At 43.8% G+C, this 22,738-nt stretch overlaps 2 protein-coding genes across 3 annotated transcripts; both read right to left on the bottom strand.

The window, feature by feature from the left end:
- Positions 1–5,139: 5,139 nt before the first annotated feature.
- On the bottom strand, positions 5,140–12,119 carry stau2 (staufen double-stranded RNA binding protein 2). Of its 2 annotated transcripts, none has more exons than XM_084475111.1 (5): positions 12,048–12,119; positions 10,238–10,454; positions 7,620–7,750; positions 6,831–6,990; positions 5,140–5,469 (listed from the first exon to the last, which is right to left on the bottom strand). In XM_084475111.1, the coding sequence occupies exons 2-5, from the start codon at positions 10,443–10,445 to the stop codon at positions 5,228–5,230; spliced, it is 741 nt and encodes a 246-aa protein (XP_084331237.1). In that variant the 5' UTR covers positions 10,446–10,454; positions 12,048–12,119; the 3' UTR covers positions 5,140–5,227. The 2 variants fall into 2 exon arrangements, with proteins under 2 accessions (XP_084331237.1, XP_084331238.1); XM_084475112.1 differs by having other exon boundaries at positions 5,160–5,469; positions 10,241–10,454.
- A 1,279-nt stretch (positions 12,120–13,398) lies between these two features.
- ube2wb (ubiquitin conjugating enzyme E2 Wb) lies at positions 13,399–22,413 on the bottom strand. Its single transcript, XM_084474864.1, has 6 exons — positions 22,392–22,413; positions 21,358–21,449; positions 17,960–18,062; positions 15,975–16,130; positions 15,767–15,842; positions 13,399–15,675 (listed from the first exon to the last, which is right to left on the bottom strand). The coding sequence occupies exons 1-6, from the start codon at positions 22,404–22,406 to the stop codon at positions 15,662–15,664; spliced, it is 456 nt and encodes a 151-aa protein (XP_084330990.1). The 5' UTR covers positions 22,407–22,413; the 3' UTR covers positions 13,399–15,661.
- Between the last annotated feature and the right edge of the window lie 325 nt (positions 22,414–22,738).

Here is a 22,738-nt window from a genome sequence, read left to right on the forward strand (position 1 = left end):
CGCCGTGGCCCGTGACAGAGGTGGAGACGCTCCTGTGTGTAGCCCTGTCTGTTTATGTTTCGTGTGGATAAGTACGTCACTGCGGATTCGCGCATGCGTGCCAAGACGACGCGCCCACGTTGAAGAGGTACTTTATTCTAGATGGAAACACGACGTGCCTGGAACCAAACCAAGCCACGCCACGCTATGTCGCGGCGAGTTCAGCTGGTACTGTCGGTGGAAAAGAGGCATTAGATGCAGGGCGGAGAGGAAGCAATGCATCGGTGCAGTCTGTCTCCGCATCCAAGGTTTGTGTGGTGAAAACAACGAACGGCTATCCCGACAACATACGAGTCGTGTTCACGAGTCTCGTTATGCCTGTCGATAAGTCACTGGATTTGATTTACTTTCAATGTGTTTGAAGCGTAGACTTTATCCGGAGCTTTCTTCCTCAGGCGTTTGTTTCATGGATTTGTCTGCCGCGTTTGAGTCCTACATTGAGGCATACCGAGCAGGAGAGCTTCTCCACATCATCTCATTGCCATTCCATCCTTGACCCAGAGGCCTATTTCTCCCAGACAAATTGATCCGTAGTTGCCGGGCGAATGCCAATAGATTATGCTTTGCTCGCAGGCAGCACCAGTAACGATTCAATCCACACACACACACCTCACAGCCTGCCAGCCGTCAGTGCACTGCAGAGGAAGCATGCGGACGTGATGAGGAGTTTGACACACATGGAGAGATGTGAGAGAGAGCGAGATAGAGAGAAAGAGAGAGCGAGAGAGAGAGAGAGAGACATAGGTCAAACATACATCAGAGTGTAGTTACCTAGCGACAGCGGGAGAAGGAAACCTGTGCACCTTAGTGCTGGATGTCAGTATCTAGGGCCGGAGCACCTTAGCAGCCAATTGAGTGCGCTAACATCATGGCTGGCCACCTCTTATTTGACAGATACATACTCACTCGGAAACCACCGCCACACGGACTGCGCTGGAGGGCTGCAATAGGGCTCTTATAACAGATTGCATCATGGGATGTTCTGTTGGTGGTGATACTCCATACCTATTGAGAGGGCTCATGGGAGTTGAATGAGACTACCGTAAAATAAACAGACCCACCACAATGAGGGATTATTATGACTCATTGCATAATATCCCCATCTTACGTAACCTTTCATTCTAAAACCCATTGCACTCCTAAGAAAAGAGTGAGCGGGGTGTGATATAAGCGCCACCGCAGCCCCTGGAGACGGTAACTGTCATTAAGGGGCTATACAAATACGATTGACCTGACGTTAATGTGTCGGCTCACGGGCACATGGGCGCTGCAGGAAGTCAGAGGCCGCCCTGTGTCCGTGTACGCTTCCTCCAGCAGGAGGAAGCAGGGTCGACCCACAGAGGAGAGGCCTCGGTATCACATCATCAGAGAGGGGGGGGGGGGGGGGGGGAGAGAGAGAGAGAGAGAGAAAGAGAGAGAGACAGACAGACAGACAGAGAGACAGAGAGACAGAGAGACAAAGAGACAAAGAGAGAGAGATCGCATCATGTATCACATCATCAGACAGGGAAAGAGAGAGAGCGAGAGAGCAAGAGAGAGAGACAGAGACAGAGAGAGCAAGAGACAGAGACAGAGAGAGAGAGAGAGCAAGAGACAGAGACAGAGACAGAGACAGACTGACAAGTTTAGAGGAAAGAAATGCAATAATTTAAGAGCGGTTCTGAGATATTGTACTGGTCATTCCCGCCTGGCCGTTCCAGCCCACCCCTCCCTCCCTCCTTCCCTCCCCCCATCAGGCAGATAGGGTTCTGTACACCGTCATACTCCAACGAGGGCCCCCGGGGAGGTAGGTGGGTGGCGGTGCTCCGTGCTCCGGGAGCTCTCGGGGAAATGCCTATCCAGATTCCAGCTGCTGAGACAATGCGATAGGCCGAGGCGTTTCCCCCCGCGGCCGCAGCAGCCGGGAATGCCGGGGGAGCGTCGGCGGGATGACTCAACGGTGCGCGTCAGGTGTTCCAACCAAAACACAGCGGCCGGGCCGGTGATGTCACCGCGTTTTATCAACCTCATCTGCAATGTTGTTGTTTCAGAACCCATCGCGGTGACGTTCAACAGCTTGGGGGGGGGGGGGGGGAGGGGTCCACAGAAAACTGACATTTCTGTGACGGCCGGCCATACGTCAATAAAGCTCTTCTCTTACATCTGTCTCTCTGTCTGTCTGTCACTGTGTATCGGGGTCACTCCCTCCAACAGTTTGTTCTTCTTCTAAGGCCCTGACACACCAACCAACCAAGATTATCGGCCGTCGGACAGTCTGGCGAGCTCGGTGGCCCGAGTCCGTTCGGTGTGTGCCGTGTGATCGGCCGTCGTCAAGGCCGCCGGTGACCTTTTTTCAAAACCGTCTGTGTTCTTTTCAGCCGATTGCGCGGCACGTGGCCGTGACCAAATTGGTCCGACTGCCTTTCCTGCCAATGACCGGCCGTCGGAATGGTGTGTCGGGGGCCTCCGCAGACATCTCAAAGAAACTCCATGCCGAGTGAAACGTGCCACTTCAACACTTCCGACAAACTCCTCAGACCCTGCACGGCGTGACCCGTGGCTGAACAATGGCAAAAAAAGAAAAAATAATTAACACTTGGGGATGGCCCGAGACGTTATGCGCCATAACGGGGATTCATGTGGACGCTGACGGATGAACACGTCGCGTTATGGCCGCACTGACTCATCGGCCCGCTTTCTGAACGGATCAATAAGGGTCTGGGCGGTGCTTAGAGCGCTGATGGATCAGACGGGGGCCGGCCCCTTAATGGTAACGTCCTCCATCAACACGCCTCCGAACGACCGGGAGCCATCGGAACGGAGACGGAGGGCTGCGTGCCGACACCTCCGCCCCACCCCGCGCCTCGTTATGGTGACGGACGGCGAGTGCGGCCGCCACTCCGCTGTCAGGGGGAAGACGGGGATGCAGATCCCCCCCCCACCGGCTTGGCCTGCCCCCCGCCCCTCCTCCTCTCACTTAGCCGGGGGGGCTCTTTGCGTGTGAAGGATGGCGGGCTCTCGTCTGAGACGGGACCGCCTGACCTTGGAATGCAAAGTAAAAAGGATTCCCGGCTACCTCTCTGCGTTCTGATTTTGGCAGAGCTCACCTCTCCCTCTCTCTCTCTCTTGCCCGCTCTCTCTCTCTCCCTCTCTCTTCCGCTCTCTCCCGCTCTCTCCCTCTCTCTCCCTCTCTCTCAAGGTGACAAGCCCCTGCACCAAAGTGATGTAACGAGACAAAGCAGCGTCGCCTCGGCCATCGCTGCTCCGTCCTCTGACAGACTCTGGCTGGAGAACAGATTTGTCCTTCGAATAACAACACGGGTCCTTTGTCAGTCCCTCGTCGGGGACTGACGAGGGACTCTGTGTCTGCATAATTCAAGCGCAAGACGATGATCGGGGGAAGGCCAAGGGTTGGCTTGGCCTAATAAAATAAATTAGATTCAGGGAGTCACTCGTAAAACAGTTTAAGTTGTAACAAATTGAAGAATGCACCGCATGACAGCAGGACCTCCTTACATTTGATAGGATTAGCTATGGTTGTCCGTTTCATAACTTGCATAAGGACACACAGCAACAGATGCAAGACTCTCTTTTAATGAGTTGCGTCATGTGCTGCCTTTTCATCCAATGTCATTGCTTCAAGTACAAAGAGAAAGAAGAGGTGTTCAATCCCTCATTGAGATTAAGTTATTATATATAAGCCTGCCTGCATTAATAATAATCACACAATGACCGTTACAAAATGGGTGCTCCATCACCTTACAAAACAAGGACAGGTTTATGTCGGGAGAGACAGGGAAACACTGCCCTCTAGGGTGTACAATGAACATCGGTTTACATTAGATAACATGAAGTTACACCTTACATAACATAACAAATACTCACTACTTCTGCAGTCTGGTAAGCCTCAATATTTAATAGTTTAGACTGATATCACCTTTGTTAATCCAATTTTCACAGGACTTAAAGTAATAAAAAAAAAAATAATTAAAATATATATTTATGACTTAATTACTACACACTTTGTTAATCACTTAGCTCCTTGCTTTTCTACAAAGGCCAAATAATCCAACATACACTATTATTAATATTATAAATGCAACAAAGTATAATATAGTTTTGTTTAATTTTAGCATTGTAGTACCACCTGGTGGTAATCATTGTGCTATGACACTTTCATCCCAAAATGTTTTCAAAAGTATAGAACATCTTAAAAATTCATCATATATATGAATTTCATTAAAATGGGAAAACATGAGAATACCAAAAAAAGTTCTTCACACAGACTTCATACTCACACACTCATACATAACTCATCACTACCAAAGGCCAACAAGAAAAAAAACTGCCCAACTGAAAACCAAGTCAACCTAACCACCTCGCATCATCTCTGTCAATCTTCCTTAGGCTATCGAAAAATAAAGTATCCCTTAACATTTCACCACTTAAATAAAACACTAGTGTACTAGCCCCAGCACCTGATGGGAAACGTGTCAGCCTAAAGGCTTTAAGGCTTCAAGGAAGTCTCTCCGAGGGGTAAAAAAATGACGCGGAGCCGCATTCCTTCACCAAAGGGATCGGGATTCATTTGTCGAGACGCCGTGGCGTTTTTATGGAGTCTCTGAAACGGTTGGATAGCTCCACTGAAGCCGGCGAATAAAAGGAGCTGACAGAGAGTGAGCGCGCTGGGACCCAGGGAGGGCAGCGCGCTCATCCATTGTGAACACATGTAAAGGCCGAGTCCTGACACCCCCATCTGGGGCTGGGGAGATCAAAGCCCGGCCCACGCTGCCTTACATAGTCACTAGACATTACCGGGATTAAACAGCCAGTGGAGTGCACTGGAGACGTTTTAGAGAATCAAAAAAAACAGTTTGGGCCACGGTTAGACTGCTGGTTCAAAACTATATACGGCTGTTCTGGATCTGAAACATTAATACAAATCAGTGGCAGGATGCACCGACGCCACGATGTGTAAAGCAGCCAAGAGACACTTTACATTTACATTTAGGGCATTTATTAGACGCTTTTATCCAAAGCGACCTACAACGGTTAATACACAGCGACGGCAGAGTCAACCATGCAAGACGACAGCCAGCTCGTCAGGAGCAGTTAGGGTTAAGTGTCTTGCTCAGGGACACATCGACACTAGGAGGAGCCGGGGATCGAACTAGCAACCTTCCGGTTACAAGTCAACCTGCTCTACCGCCTAAGCTAAGCCGACCCCTGACACTTGCTGCAGTAATGGACAGCCAGCATGGCTTTCTGGGCTCAGCAGAGAGCCAACAGCTTTATTGGACGGGGGAGAGGGGTACCTTTGGTTGAACATCCCTCTGAAGTTGTAGTTGGCCCGGTAGTTGGGCATGGGCTTGGGGTCCAGAGGCCGGTAGATAGCAGGCTCCCCTCTCTTCATGGCCAGGCCGTTCAGCTCCACCGTGGGGGTTATACTGCCTGTGTGCGTCGGGGGGGGGGGGGGGGGGTGTTACAAAGTACATATAAGCAGTTTTAAAGCAAGCCAATAGTAAGGTTCAATCCCAGTGAATAATTGTTAGGGTTACGATAAAAATCATCCATTCCACTTCAAGGGAAGAAAAATATGAAAGAGTTTAAAGGGAAATATATTCATTAAAATATATAATCAAATAATTCCTCTTTTGCTTGTGGCCAATTTTAATTAAAATTAAAATGGCAGTTTTTTTAATGTGACAAGCTGTGTAATTCAAGTCGGCGACACAGGAAATAAATAAACATTTCCACTTTATTATTCCCCTGCGAAACGGCGGTTTGGCTGACTTGGCTCCGTCTGGTGGTCAGCGTGGTGCCCCTCCCCTTCGCCACGGCCTTTGATGTTGAATAACCTATCACAGGGCAGCATTTAATCCCACTGCATCCAGTGGACAGCAGGCGCTTCATAACTACAGTGACCCCACGGCCTGAAGCCCAGAGAGGTGTCGGAGAGGCCGGGGGGGGGGGGGGGGGAGGCTGGTGGCAGAAACTTGGTCATGGATAAAACAGACGCTGGCAAATTAAGACTTTTAATTAGACAGCTCTCTGTTGGGGTCTCTGAACTTGGGAGTGCTGTGGGAAGTAGGTGGTGGTGAGGGAGGTGGTGGTAGTGGAGGTGGGGGTGGTGGTGGAGGGGAAGGTGGTGGTGATGGAGGGGGTGGTGGTGGTGGAGGGGGCGGTGGTGGAGGTGGTGGAGGAGGGGGTGGTGGTGGTGGTGGTGGTGGAGGGGATGGTGGTGGAGGTAGTGGAGGAGGGGGTGGTGGTGGTGGTGGTGGAGGGGATGGTGGTGGTTCAGCCCAATTGTGCAGCAGAGAATTGGGGAAACAATATTTGAAACCCTCAACCAGTAAGTGATGTGATTAAATGTTAATATGCTAATCATTGGTGTACCGCTTGGAGATATTGCTGTAATGTAATAAGGTGCAATAAGTTATAAACATACTGGGACCGGTTTGAAAAAGTAGGAAATCTCTCTGGTTGACTACAGTCAGGATTTTACTGTTTACCAGAACGGTAGATTTCAGTTGTGGCGTTGACTGCCGATCCTTTTAAATGGTCTTTGCCTCCCAAGTCATTAGTTAAATTAAGATATTGGCTTGTGTAAAGGCCATGGGGTGCTGGCAAGCCTCCTGTAGCCGTAATGGCCGGAGCCCGTTGCAAATTAAATCTCACTGCATTTTTCACCGCTTGTTATGGCATTGGTGGAAGTACAAAACACAAATATAAACAAGCTAAGCGACTCCACTTTGTTTGAATTTAAGAATTTGCTACTGCTACAACAAAGGCCTACTACAATACTCCAGTACCTGGGTTGCTGTTGATGTCCACTTTGGGGGATCGGGCCGCGGGCCTGGGCAGCACGCTGTCAGTCAGTGCGGTGGAGGCGGTGGTGTGCTGGGCCTTCTTGATGCTGGTGCCCTCCGCCTCCCAAACCTGGTCCCCCAGGGACAGCTGCACGGTGAACACCTGCAGAGGGAGAGGAGGGGGGGGAGGGGGGGTGATTAGATTAGATTATTAGGCGGTGATTAGACCCTGACGAATGTGCCTCAAACAAGTGTATTGAAACAATGTACTTATTCATTAACATAACTATGTTATTAATTGATTTTGAAAGGCCTGATATTGTGGCCAACATTTGTTCACTTGAGCACAAGACCAAGAACTAGGGAAAAAGTAATCTTGCATGATACTATACTATGTGTTTATCAAGCAAAGTTAGACGTTTGTTTTGTTAGAGTTTCAGAGATGGTTAATGATTGTATCAAGCTTCCATTGCTCTAGTGCACTCTAGTCATTTCCCCATAGTTGTATCATGTGATCAGTGTGTGCTCTGCCTAGACAGGCAAGATTAAGATAGCATAACTACTAATATTCGTACCATAATAAATATTACACAATGTGTTGCATAATTAACACTAATTAACATTAGTACTACTGATGTGTAGTAGTAGTATTTGCATGCACTATTTATAAAAGATATACACAGCACTTGCTGGGGTCTACCTATGTGAAATCAATCCCTGGCAGGACATTGGACGGATACATGCATGGAGCAATGTGTGCTTCAAAATAAAAGTGTGACGTCATGGTCCCACCTTGGCGTGTGCAGGTCCTCTCTCGTTCAGGAGCTTGTACTGCGGCTGGATCCTATTGAAACGGGCTAACTCATTCACCAAACACATTGGAGTTTTCTCTTTAGGGTTTGCCATGTTTTCCTGGGGCGGGCCTGGCATAGGGAAAGACACAGACGGAAATTAGATTACAGATGTTCCCATACCATTTTTTCTTCTGCAATACCAATTTCGATTCCTGAACTTGAGTATCGGCCGATGCCGAGTATATACCGATACAGCATCTAGCATTGTAACTACTAACAGCACTCGTTCTTATTGAAGGGTTCTCTTACGATGACGGCAATGTATAGTCATTTCACTTCGTTTACATTTATAATCTATGATTACAATAATACATTTGTATTCTTTTAGTAAAGCATCCATGTTTTTCCGACTTGGTAGCTCGAGCGCACGTGGATCAAGGATGACGCGTGCCGACCTTTCACCTCCGACCGTTAACGAACACAGCATAACACCGCGGGTAGACTTCCGTACTCGCCGATACAGGGATGTAACGGTTACCGGTGTAACGGTAAACCCCGATAAAAATGTTGTCAATAACAATTACCATTTTCATTTCAAATAAAACTATTATCTCAGTGGATAACCGCTCCCGCGGTGTGGAAACCGTCTGCTTAAATCCTTCCCAGCGCTTCATCCGAGCAGTGTTTGTAATAACGCCGTTTATTACCCCGTTACTGAAAAAATAACGGCGTTACCTAAAGCACACACAAACTGCTAGTGAGGAGACCGGCTGGTTTAACAAAGAGATAAGCGATTATGATTGGCTAAGGCAGAGTCATGTTTCATGGTAGCCAATCGGAGCCAGTGTTTTTACACACAAGTCAGGATACACGTGCCACACGCACACGCGCACACGCACACACGAACACACAAACACCAAACAGATTCGATGAAGCAGTAGAAATGGCGAGTCCGGAGCAATCCGATGAAAAGTTGGCATTTTCAAGGTGGAGATATAAGCACTACTTCAAATTCATTGAGGTCAAAAGCAAGAACGTGCATGTAAAGTGAACATTATTGCCAGGAGCAAAGACTTTGTCGACGCCCGTTGTAAGCAACTCTAATTTAATGAAGCATCCCACAACGACACACGCATCTACAAAGCTATATATTTTTTTTTTTTACAGTAACGCAAATAATTACTTTCCCTGGTAACTAGTTACTTTTATTAATTCAGTTACTAACTCTGTTATATATAGAAGTTCAGCGGACGATCAGCCTGGGCTTCCCTCAAGCCTGATGTGCGGGGAAATTAACCAACTCTCTGTCTTTAGTGGTAGTCACCGTCGTCGTAGTCAGTGGCCCCGGCCACCCGATTGGCCACCCCAGGTGCAACCCCTCCCGCGTCAGACCCCCCCGTTGACAATCGCGATCGACCCCCGTTGACAATCGCGCTCGCCTCCCCCACCCCCCCGTCGACAATCGCGTTCGCACCCCCCCCCCCCCCCCCCCCCCCACCAACAATTCAATATGGACCCCCCTATAAAAGCCTCGGCCACCCTCTTGCCATCCCCTTGAAAAAGTCTGGCTCCACCACTGGTCGAAGTAGTATTTATACACAAGAGTCAAAGTACAAAACAACTCCCGCTATCGGTTGTAGCCGGGGGTTGAGCGGGTGAAGGCGGAGAAGAGGAGGAGGTCGCTGTCACGGCGATCTGCGGAGGAAGTGTCGGCGGGAGACGGAGAGCGAGTAATTGTTTACATATTGTTCTTTATGTCTTGAATGTTTGGATTAAACCTGCACTACTGTAAATGTTCCTGACAAATAAGCTGTTTACATGCTGAACCCTTGTTCCTTTGATGTTAAAAGTTGCACTTTTGATAATATAATATATAAATAAATATAATAAACACTGTTAATAATTTTGTTACCGTGAGGTTAAATTTTCATACCGTTACATCCCTGCATTTTAGGCAACTAAACAACTCTAAATGAGATGACTTACTTGTCCATTTATTTCACCATTACAGACGCTTTTTTCTGTGGACAGGGGGAATCTAACTCAATGCTTTCCTGGCTAGGAGTCAAATTCACTCTGGTCCCTCGCTGAACTATCCTGCTCAGAAGAATGCTTTTCCTCAAAACACATTTGACATGTTTGCAGACGTACACAGCTGTAGACAGAATAATTGCATTGTGAATAAATAACTGGTTTGTCAAATAACCTTTTTAGAAATAACAATTATGCACATGCTTGTCTTGGCCCAACGATTACCATCTAACTGTACCACAACACAAGTCCCTCCATTGTTGTATATTATCAACCCTGGCAACTGTTTTTTAACCTGATGCCTTTTTCAGCTGTCTGTTTGTATTATCTTGTTTTTACCTTAGCTTGATAATAAGTGTAATGTCTAGCATTAGTCTAGTGTGTGTAGTGTGTCATTTGTGGTGTAGTGTGTGGCCTTGTCTTGTCTTTTGTGTATTCTGAAACTTTTTGCCGCCTGTCTTGGCCAGGACTCCCTGGGAGAAGAGTTATTGTAACTCAATGGGACCTTTTCCTGGTTAAAGAAAGGTGAAATAAAATAAAAAATATATATATTTGTTGTTCTTCCACATGGAGGGGGTCTACTACCACCTGGTGATGAGGCAGACACAGGGTGGTCCCCGTATCCGACTGAAGGAGCGAGGCAGCCAGGTGTGGGGGCCGGGCCTGTGCCATTGACGGAGGGCTGCTGCAGACCCAGGGATCCAGGGCTGGCCATGGCCGCGGGGGGCACTCCGGTGGGGGAGAGGCCAGGACCAGCCAGGGGTGCTGAGGTCTGCACTTTCACTTGAGCCATGCTCTATTCCTGGAACGGGACGAATCAACGCAGGAGGATTTAGACCACAGACATCGGAGGCGTGTTAGACATCAGGGCTCATTGTTGTGACGCGCTGAGGAACGGATGGGATGGGGGGGGGGGGGGGGGGGGGGGGGGGGTGTAGTTTAATGGAAGGGAACAAAATGAAAAGCAGCTTGGACTTCACTAAGATACTACTACGATAATACTACTTGTTAAGCTCCCTGGAAACCAAATTGAGGGGGATACCTGTGCGACCATTATGATATACTTAATTAAATTATTGTTAACCGGGCAGAGAGACAGCAAGAGAGAAAGAGACAGAGAGAGAGACTCCACAATGAGTGCATGCAATGACGAGATCAAGTGGATCATTACGTAAATATAGCATTTGAGTCTGAGTGTGTAGAACAATGTAGAAAAAGTGTTTATAAACATGACAACATTAGGTTTACAAAGGAATTAAGACAGGTGTCTCACGTGACAGCTCATCAGGACTTTTAGAATGTCTGCATTTTACCTGCAGTTACTACAGTATAGCACATCAAATAAGTTGTTTTTGTAAGATATGAATATGAAGAGATGATCGTTTTGAATTGCTTCATTTAGTTTCATAGAAACAGCCACTGTGTGTGTACCTCCAGGTCCATTCAACATTATCCAGATGAAAAAAAAAGATTTATTTCTTAAGAACAGACACACAACCAGGTTATGCATTCAAAATGTCAGTAATAACCCATACATCGTAGATGACAGAGACACACTGCTTATGCAAACATTATAACATTAACACACTTTATATTATGGCTTCTGTTAGGGTTTGCAGCTCCAACAGATTCCCACTGGCTCCTGCACTAAGACATTTAAGACGGCATTGGCATGTCCACCCGAATGACATCAAGTGATTTGGACCATAGGGGTTCAGACGCCTAATGCAAGCAGCCTGTCATTCCAGATGTCAGTGTCCTGCGGCTGCACAGTGCTGTGCATCCTCACGTCAAGCCAACTATGGATGCATTGCAGGATCCCAAGGGCCAACTCATAGTCAACCCAAATGTTAGCAAGATCACTTCCAGCCGGTGTTCAAACTGGAAGCCTGCACTGACACTTGACATTTCAGTCCGACAAGTGGTAATCACGTGATATAACGTTAGGTTATACGTGGTATGTTGTTTAATGGAGCAGTCTCCCCCTCTCCGGAGCCAACATCAACATCCAGGGTGCTAACGAGAGTCCAGATTAGCAGGCAGCTAACTGAGGTTAGCAAATTAGCCTCCGTTATTTCATGCATGTCAGCTCCGAAAACCCAAACAAAGAATGGTGAAACATGCATTTTTTGTAGAAGCGAGTTCTGACACTCCTGGCTGACACCTCGCAGTAGCTGATGCATTTCTTGCCAAGATGTTAGACTCTGTCAAACTCAGCGTAATGGCTGATCTGCCGTGTACCCCTGTGGCTAGCATCTCCCGATCACCCCATCACCACCACAGTCTGAGGGGTTTTCGTTGCAATGCAGACACATATCTGGACAGACGACCCTTTAAGGTAGAATCAATTGACTATCCGACACATGCGGATAAACACTTGAAGGTATATTGTTACCTTTATCCAGGGCCGGACCCCAGTTACACCTCCAACATTGGCAAACACTAAAGAGAACTGGATGGACCGGGGAGCGTACCAAGTGACATCGTTTTTAGGGGTGGGTAAACGGTTCCGCTAGTGTTAAAATAGATAAAGATCACGTTTCATCGATACATTTCTGGTTTAGATTTATGTTGTCGTTGGAATGAAATAGCACCATGTGAAACGGCGTTATTTTAGACTTTGAAACAAATGTTTCAACCCGCCGTAAAGCTAGGGATGGTTTGGTCTCGTCTTGCTCCCACAGCACCAGTTTGAAGGTTGGGATTGGGAATGATAATTTCCAACATTTTCAATTGTACATTAGTGTTTATCAATTAATGTTCAGATGTTGATCAATTGTTGGAATTCAATGATTATAAAAAAAATAAAAATCCCATGCAAGGAGATCAAAAGTTTACATTTTTGGGCAATTGCTCAGGATTTATTTTTTAAGGATTTATAATTATTATAAATAATGGATGGTAAACATCAAATATCTATAGAATAAGTTATATGAAAATATAATTGTCAGCTGTCATAATAGTTTTATTCATTCGATGTAATTCATTCACCCTGGAAAAGTATTCATATAAATGATTGCACTTATGATATGTTCGATTTTATATATTACCCTGTACGTCGGCAACAGTGTAGGCGTTAAATATTCGACATTTTCCATCAATACATCATTTTAAATCTTGGAATCCTTTTTTTAACTTGCATTTCAATTTCTGTAATCAAAGATAAAATAGATTGTTAAAGCTTTTAAATGTCAACAGATGGCGCCATTATTACATATATTATTATTTCATCCAGTAGTTTATCATATGTCATGGTTTGATTTTAGGTGGTCCTGAGAGTTGATCTTTACAAATCCTGTAAAGACTATTAGTGTGCAGACAACAAAAGTAACACATCAACGTAAATAAATAATAAACGTCATAAATATATGTCCTGTTAAGCCCTTTGAAACGGTATTAAGATTAAGGGCTATACAAATACAATTTAAAGTATAGATGTCGATTAAATAAGCAGTGACATTTCAACATATGAATATATTTATGTTGATTAAAACATAAAAAATAAATAAGGTCCAAAGAGAATGTTGTGGTCACAGAACCTCTATACTCGACACATATCCAGCCATATTTAATTTTACATTAAATATATCATGAAAAAAATTGAATTCAAGTAATGTGGCACTATGTTAGTTAAAGAAAACACAAGTCCCTTTAAATAATGTAATAAACCAACATAGATGCTGCAAAAAAATACAAATTCTGTGAATCCCAACAGAGGCGGACTATAACATTGTAAAAATAATGAATTAAAAGTGAATCCTTGCTTTTTATTGATTATGAAAATGAACAGGCACCTATTACATGGAACTTGCACATCCCAAAAAACAAAACGTAAAGTACATCCCCATTAGTGTTGATCACTCACTACAAGCAGCAAGCTAAGAATCCAAACTACAGTGAAATGGGGCTGTGTGTGTTGGGGACGGACGAGGGGTACTGGGATAGTTGGTGGAAATGACAAGAGACAGATGGACCCTTGTCACCTCTCTCACAAAAATGTAATCTCCATGGATCTATACTGCTCATTAAACAGAAACTTGTTGCATCCCTGCCCCACTAATGCCACTGTGACTGTATTTACAATCATTTCATCCCCGTCTCCATTTCTCACAGCACACCCTAAGCTGCATCGAGAGCACTACTAATGAAGCTAATACAAAACAAGTCATTGGTTAAATAGAAATCTAGGTTATCAATATAGTTTTTAGGATAGCATCATGGTCATCCCCTTTCTACCATTTCTTTTCTAATCACATTCACTCAAGATGCATTGAAGATTCAATTGAACTAGACCCAGGAAAGTTAATAGCAGTTCAAACAAATCCCAAGATGAAACAGTTCAAGTATTCCCTGATGAAGGACTATAAAGGAATGGAGTGACTTCAGTTTGAATGAAAGAGCCGTATATATCCACTGCAGCAGAGATCCATTACATGATCTGCCCAGGTACGCTCTATAGTCATGGTTCTTGCAATATCTGGTGCCAGAAAGAATCAAATTAAACAAGTAGGTTCAATTCGCATGCATCACCTCAGGAAAACTATAGGTCATTTTTTTTATTAAAACAGCAATGTCTGCAATGGCTGTACACCTAATTAGTAAGAGATGTGACTTATATTTCAAAAGGAATCAAAGAAAAAATGCGCTATTCTGCTAGTCAAATAGAACTTAATGTCACATCAAACAACCTAAAGACTTATATACACACACAAAATAGTTTCAGACATGTTAGAATTTTACAATGTAACAGTCTCTTTGGGTGAAAATATAGTTAACTTCAAAATATCTGATAGGAATCTTTTTAGAGGTGATCTCTTTATTGAAAAAATTACCTGAGCCATCACTCTGACCAGGGGAAAATCACGAAAAGCTGAGCCTTTTGAGATTCCTACAGACTACTCTTATCACTCACTACCATTCTGGAGATCAAAACTGATCATAAATTAAATAACATAAATAAGCAATTCAAAGCTTTACGGAGCCCTCAAAAACACCACGGCCCACCCCACCTTCCCAAAGTAGTAGTAGTATTAAAACAAAAAAAAAGGAACAAAAAAGGAAAATGATCTAAAATCAAAAAGACAATTCAGAAGATTAAAGCAGTAAATCTTAGAAAACCAAAAGTATCATAAAAAATAAAAAAAATATTCAAGTGACCATGTTCTCTTACAGACATTCAGTACATGGAAGTTGGTGTTGCTGCAGATCTTGTACGCTGGACCACTGAACGATTGCATGAGTTCAGCCTCCATCTCTCTGAAGGGAACAGGGGACGTCTGCTTTATGTTTGCACTTAGATCATAGTGTAACCAACATTGATTAGTCAACGGGTCTCGATCGGAATCTTGATTTGGTTGGACAGGGAAAAAACTTAAAACATACCCATGATGGAGTTGCTATAAACATTTTAACTGAGGCAGCTTAAAGTGTCGCTGTAAACAGAATAAAATATACAACTTGTGTGCCTTGTCTTCGACATAATTTCACAGTGCATATAATCAAAAAGCTGAAAAGAAAATTATGAAAAACATTTCTTGGGGTTACGATAGTCAGATCCTGTCTGTAAAATGATTAGATTTGGATTTCTTGTTGTAGGCCCAAGCATGCATCCATCGTTTGTTATTGCACAAAGAAAAAAAGAAAAAAACTCCTCGTAATGAACCCATACACAAACATACAAAAAGTAACAAGAATAATCTTAAAACAGGAATTATAATAATCTCACTACCACTCCACCTTGCTGGCTGCATTACCATCTTTTTGCAAAGAACGATCCACCGGGGTGCATATAAACGTTCCTTATTTTATTTTCCTCTATATATTACAACCAGCTAAAACATGCATCCAACTTCCCATGGCGGGAAATGCAGTCAAGAGAGTCCAGCGCTTGGTGTCCACCTCTCCAGTCAAAAGTCAGAGTTCAAAGACTGAATGATTAAAAAGTGCTTTTTTTTTTTAGGTCAGTAGGACTTCTTTCTTCTAGGATTATTACAAAGGGTTTTGTTTACATTAGCATGTATCATCTGTGGAGAAAGACAAACAAAAAAGTTTAAATTACCGCTTGCTGCTTATAGTTTACTTATAGGTTTACATTTGATTCAAAAACATACTCACCATGATACCACCATTTTGTTTTCTTTGGATTTTTGTTACAAGTTCTTACATAAAAGGAGTTATCAGGCGGCCGTCTCTATAGAAGAAACACATACAAGTTTTTAGAATAGCAGTTCTTAAACCTTCCCAAACGCTCATAGCAACACAACAATAGAGCTGCAAGGAATCACCAAAGGTGTTCCCCATAGCGCCGTTTTGAGTCCCTTACCTTTTCTTTACAGCTGGACAACATGCTGATTATACTTAGACAAACTGATTGCACTGAGAGAGCTGGTGACCAGTCTTCTGTAAGAATAGACAGGCAGATGTGCCCGTTGCTGTACACATGGGGGTGGACAGGTATATTCTCTCCTGTGAACATGACCTAAGAAAGAAATGTAAATCAATGAGCTGCACCATTAACCGGTCAAGTGGCTTGTCTTGACATTTGGTTTTATAAGGTTAGGGTTAACCTTAGGGTTGTGGGAGAACAAATACACGCAACAAAGAAATGTACATTTTATTGCTGGTTATGTTTGCCGTGCACATACGTCGGTATAGGTATTATGGGATGGGAGGAGCTCAAACATTAGAGGGCAGAGGTAAAGTCCACTATTTTGTTTCCAAAAGCAACCTATATTCACATATCGCATAGCAAGTAAACATTGGACACTAGCGCCAACTGCTATTGAGAATAATGATCTAATGATACAACAGATAGCATAATTATAGCCACATGGATGTAGTTTTCCACTATGGATGCAAAAAGGCTATAACCTCCGCCACGTCCTACAACAAAATCAACCTTCATTCAAATGAAAGGTTTTTGAAACCAAAATCATGTGACCAGTCCAATTCAGCTCCATGATCTATTTTATTATTATATGATATTTATTTTTATTAACGTGGGAAAATAATTGCTCAATGATAAAGGAAATTAAGCGTAGCACAGACTGTGGGGCAGACGGTGTCAGAGAATAAGAGTTAAATATGAGGAGTTTAACAGAGAGTGAATGGATAAAGCAAAGGAATGTACCCCTAGTTTCCAAAATACAAAAAAAAGCTACGAGTCATCACACACATACACACACGTGCACACACACACACACACGCACATACACACACACACACAAAGATTAGGACATGGCTCCACAGACACGGAGGCTACACTCCCAAAATAGCACAGGCTATTTGAGTGGGTTGACTGATAATCTTCAATGGTGCCCGGAGGGGGTAGGGGGGGGGATGTGTAGAGAGCAAGGTAGTACCATGCACTCTACCACATCCAACTATTTATTGAGGCTGGAAATCATGCTGTATGTGAATAAGGGGTCGGTATTTAAGCCTTTCCCCTCTAATGTACTGGAAGTTCTGGGCTGCGGTCAGTCACCATGTATTAATCCATGTTCCAGAGGCGGGAATGGTGTTGCAAGCGTCCCGGGGGCGGATGTGATTCATGTGCTCTGGGCCAACAGGACTAAAAGGACCACACTACGGTCATCAAATAACTGTGAGTCGGAAAGGGCCCGGCTGTAGGTCACACCGTCGGACGACGTACGTGACTGCAAAGCGGCTCCTCATCTTGTTATGTCGTCCACGACTCATGGATGTCTTATTTTTACGCTCACGTGTAATCATGGTAGCAAACATATAAATGGTGGCGTACCCTGCTGTGATGTTGGAAATCAGACAGATGGACTGTTAACCGAGCAATGTCCTGAAAGTACTCTGGGCAAACTGTAGCTGAGAGTGCGCTTTGGGTGATATCACACACAGGAATATAGAAAATAAAGATATATCTGCGGTTATTTATTATATATATATATATATATATATATATATATATAGTGGTATCCTGGGGGTGGAGCAGTTCTTTGGGATTGGCTGCTCACCCTACAGCAATGCTTCAGGCCACAGCACCATCGCATTAAAACCCTGAGCTAAAGGAACCAATTAACTGTAGGGGGAGGAGCTACTGACCTTCACACAGAACACGATGTCAAACTGTTAGTGTTGGGAGTGTTGATGTGGATGTGCGCAGTTAAGGCATTTAGAGGTTCAACCACTACAGTAGAGGGTTTATTCACACACACACACACACACACACACACACACACACACACACACACACACACACACACACACACACACACACACACACACACACACACACACACACACACACACACACACACACACACACACACACCTTACCTGAGGTGAATCAAACGGATATCGACTACTGAATTTGAAAAGCAGCTGAAATTTCTCTCCTTCATAGAGTGTGCCGGAGGCCCCTTCCATATCTACGATCCACCTTGGAGAGGGAAGGAAGGAACGTCTCATTGTTAGTCAAATAGTAATCAAACAAGTAAACATTAAGAAGACTGTTGACCCTAGAATGTATTCTGACTTCTTTTTGGTACATGTTGTCCCCTTCGATAAAGCTAGCCTAACCCTGAAGCCTGAATCCTTTTATCTAAGGATGTATTCAGACCTCACTGCCATATCATGCTGTCCTTTCCTTGATATAGACAAAAGGCCGCATTGTTTAGGACCCAACACTCCAGTGATTAGACGGATGGGAAATTACTGATATTTGGGTCACTGATGACATATTACTCGTATGTTGACATTGTTGTATGTATCTGACCTCACATGGTCCCATTTCATTCAAAAAAAAAAATCAAGCCGTGGACTTTCTCAAAAGCAAGGCTCTTCAAGTATTGACAATTAAACCTCTCCCAGTGTAGGGGATGGTTGTGGTGTGACCACAGCTCCACTTACTGGGCTCTGATCCTCTATTCCCTCATTAAAAAATACATATTTTGGAATAATAGTAACCCCAATAGGACAGTTGACATTCAATCAATGAAAGGACAACAAAGACACTGCAATGTTGACTGTAGAAGGGCAAATCCCAGCAGTTAATTGCTTTACAGAACCGCAGTTCAATAATATATAGTGCAATATAGTGGGAAACATAAACATAACCCTGGACATTGGGGGCAAAAACACAATGTTCAGACCTAGCCATTCCAGCCAGGCTCTCGTTCCAGATAAGAGAGCATTTACATTCAGTAGAAATTATCTTTTTAGATTCTTTATTTATTCCCCCCCGCCCCCCCCCCCCTCACATTAACTGTGAGGTCCTTCATCATTTAGTCATGTCAGAATCTGAACATATCTACGCCTGTGGACTCCAGTGTCAGAGCACTATGGTGACACTGTCGGAGAAAAACTGTCCTAGGAGCAGAAGGAAAGCTCAGAGAAAGATATCATTGTTGACGCATACTGCCGAGGTCATGTCAGACCCTATCCACTACACAGAAAAACACGTACGGAAATGTCTCCCTAAAACCAGTGAAATGGTTCACTAAACGAAAGGCGAGCACAAAGGTAATCTTGAGCACACATACACACTTCAAACTAGGCTGTCATGATCAATGGAAAATGACCTGAGGTATAATTATGCTACACTGTCACAATACTGGTTGTGGTCCAGAATTGAGCTCATTATCAGTGTGAGTTTAAAGCCAAGTTTAAATGAACTCAACTAAAATCTGCTGCGCTGGAACCTAGATTCTTTCTAACCTTATCTTGGAAGGGATCCCAGTTATTATTAGTTTACTGCAAGTGCTACTGGCATAATCATCGGTCCCATCCATCACATTTGGCCGTAAACTACAAACCAATCGCTTTTCAAAAAGGCAGTGCTTACAGCAGAGTCTGTTGGTTGAAATGATTGACTTGGAGTCTCTTGCGGTGTCCCAACCAAAGGCTGAGTTTGAAGGTATGACTCCATTGAGTTTGAAGGTATGGCTCGCGTCTTGTGAGAGCCACAGACTGTCCAAATACGAATACCAAACTGTAACCCTTTCCAATATTACACCTAAAGTTAATGGACTGTAACATCCTACCCTATCATTTACAAGCTCATGTGCCACATTTTTAAAAGGTCCGATAGAGACAGCTTTGAAGTGTAATTATTGCATAGCTTGTCAACTGTAAAGGGATAAACTAGGTAAAGGGATAAACTAGGCCCATGGGATATTTAGACCAAGTAGATGGCAAACTGTTGTGAACAGATAGAAAATGTTCATCCAACTAGAATATTGGATTAAGATTAGTCTTTTGTTCTGAGGCTATGTCAGGTTTGGCTGGCGATTAGGGATGTGAATAACTCAAATTTTTCATGGTTGAATAATCAGTGGGTGGTATGAACGAATAATCGATTATTCGATGTGTGCCGACATTCACGATTCAAGAAATCACTTCATATCTTAAATGCAAAAAAACAAAAACACTTTAACAGTGATCAGTGTTTGTGTTGTATTCATATATATATTAATATTTATGCTTGTGTATTGTGTATATAGCTTTTCTGTACATGATTAATAATAATAAAATCAACTAATAGTGCTACAGAACCAACATTAGTTCTGTCCGTTAATTCTTGTTTATTTGAATGGGAAAAAATGTTAACGGTCCAAATGTTAAAAATCGGGTTTGACCCTCGGGAACGAATAATCAAATAATCTAATATTCTGACCCATCCCTACTGGCGATTGGGCCTAATCTGCTTCTTTGTTACGATACAATTTATATACATTTTCTCAGACTAGAGCAGCATTAGAAAGGTATCGTCATCCCAACAAACGTTTTGACAAAAGTATAAAAAAAGCACTGAAAATAAATTGCAAGCCTTAAGATGGTGCTGCTATATTTAAAACATTCCAACTGTAAGAGCAACACAGACCATTGACACAAGACACAAAACCAGCTAAACTGGTCTATAAGATCGCAGTAAATCATGTTCAATGCACCATGCTCTTTGGAAAAACAATCCTGACAGCCTTGACTTTGTTATGCAGAGTCTAAGAGAAACCCCAACAACCCTTTTTCAGCTCCACAAGCTAAAAAGTTTGTAAACATGTGTTTTCAAACCCAAACACTATCAAATTAACGGTCCAAAATCACAAAAGCAGCACGCCTGCAAATCCATGACAATTTCACAGGAATTGTTATATATCCTTTTGTTTTGGAGATTGATAGGGACAGAGAGACACGGGGAGACAAATGGAGAGGTTGGCTTAGTTCTTTGCTACCCTAGCCTCCAGCCGGGCAAGATAAATATTTAATAAGGATGACTAGTGACACTGAAGGCGTAGAACGACCATGACTGGGATGACCCCAATTCCTCCTCGTAAGTCATGGCTGCAAAAGTGAAGTTGTCCAAGTAAATCTATGTTAAAACCTCCGCCTCTACTACTACTACTACTACTACTACTACTACAACACAACTATTGCTATATTTTGACAGACACATCCAAAACTGTCAACAATAGAGGCCTTTATATAACTCAAAGTGGTCATCTTCCTGGCTGACTCCTAACCATTAAATGCAGTCGACATGATATTGTAAACATAAATGTTTGGTTAACCAGGGTCTAAAATTATCCCCTGCCTCCAGCCAATGAGGAATAGACTTCATCATTTGGCAGACAAGTCAGGGTTACATATTAAAACAATTGCTTGGTCAGTAAGTTAATTTTGTACCATGTGTGCAGGTAACCATTACTTTCTTTGTCCACATGCCGAGGATTACTTACTGTGTAATGGTATTCTGTACACTTTTTTCGTTGAGTGTCATCCCAGGAGGTGGATCATTTTGCAGAGCTAATAGTTCCTTTTGTAGCCTTTTCTGTTGAAAACAAACGTACATCGGAGGTGAAGTCACGCTCCAATGCTAAACCATTCAATAAAAATGAAAATAAAATAGCTTTCAGAAATGATTATTTACATAGAGGCCTAAGACAAGCACTAGCAGGCTTCCACTGAACTCGGGATCACCCCGTTCACCACAGTCACATTGTAAACAAACCTTCTCCAATGTCCATTAGCGCGGAACGACTACCGACGCTTCAAACCATCGTTGCACGTACATGCATGTCATTTTATTTCGGTGTCATGTTATTTTAAACGCATTAAAAGACATCCCTACAGAGATCCAGGAAGCAGACTATGTTGGTGGCGGGGCTTAAGCTGCCCTACAGAGCAGGATCATTCTGAACATGGGTTTGAATTCGATGAACCTTAAAACAGCATGTCCTGTTTAGGGTAACAGTCTAAGAGACATGTCCTTGACACGGGTTCATCTCTGATTTCGAGTCAGTCCATCGATGCACCTCTCCACCTGGAAGCTGGAGCTGTCCAATCTGCGCACTGTGTTGTCAGTGGCTAACCTCTAGTGCTAGCAGCTAACATCAATATTCACCAGCAGTCGAATAACACGCTACACCACGACACGAACCATGAAGACCAACACTTGTAATCACGACCCTGTGCGTATTGGTTTAAAACGTTATGATTACATGTCCTTGTAAAAAGACACCGTAGGGCTTTCCTCAGGTTGAGTAGCATTAGCTCGCCGTGGCTCTGTGGTCATGCTAGGCTGTTAGCTCTTAGCCATCGGGTAAACTCCCAGGTTTACATCCACGATTAAACGTGTTATTTCGTCGGGATCGCTCCTAAAAGTCGACTTTAGAACGCAGGTTGAGAAGGTGCGGTCGGCCTTCCGCGATGGGAATCTAATCGGGCCGGGTGATTTAAAAATAAATAGGATCGCTGTCAGCTGGGAACTTACCTGCATCGACGCCATGATGGAAACCCCCCTGCATCAGGGCAAGGCGACGCCAGCTACACGTCACTGCGTCACCGCGTCACGTCACTCCCTTACGTCACTCTGTTGTCACGTGGGGGCCCCGGGGTTGTTTTTGACAGAACAAAACAACACCCAACTGGAACATTTTGTGTTTCATTTTAAAGAGAAATGTCTTTCCTCCCGCATGCGAATTTGATGTATAAATGTATCTATATATATATATGTACGTACGTGTATTCTTAAACACAAATGAGGAATATAACTTATATACATTTATGTTATAATATATATTAACATGACCAATTTCCATTGTGTGCTTTTTACAAGAT

The sequence above is a fragment of the Micromesistius poutassou genome (assembly GCF_964030765.1).
Source record: "Micromesistius poutassou genome assembly, chromosome: 11".
Lineage (NCBI taxonomy): Eukaryota > Metazoa > Chordata > Actinopteri > Gadiformes > Gadidae > Micromesistius > Micromesistius poutassou.

Coding starts and splice junctions, on each gene's coding strand:
- stau2 (XM_084475111.1), bottom strand. CDS start 10,445: ATGGCTCAAGTGAAAGTGCAGACCTCAGCACCCCTGGCTGGTCCTGGC. Junction 6,991..7,619: donor GAGGACCTGCACACGCCAAG/GTGGGACCATGA, acceptor CTCCCTCTGCAG/GTGTTCACCGTGCAGCTGTC. Junction 5,470..6,830: donor GGACATCAACAGCAACCCAG/GTACTGGAGTAT, acceptor CGACGCACACAG/GCAGTATAACCCCCACGGTG.
- ube2wb (XM_084474864.1), bottom strand. Junction 18,063..21,357: donor GTACAGAATACCATTACACA/GTAAGTAATCCT, acceptor TCCCTCTCCAAG/GTGGATCGTAGATATGGAAG. Junction 15,843..15,974: donor TGTCCAGCTGTAAAGAAAAG/GTAAGGGACTCA, acceptor TTTCTTCTATAG/AGACGGCCGCCTGATAACTC.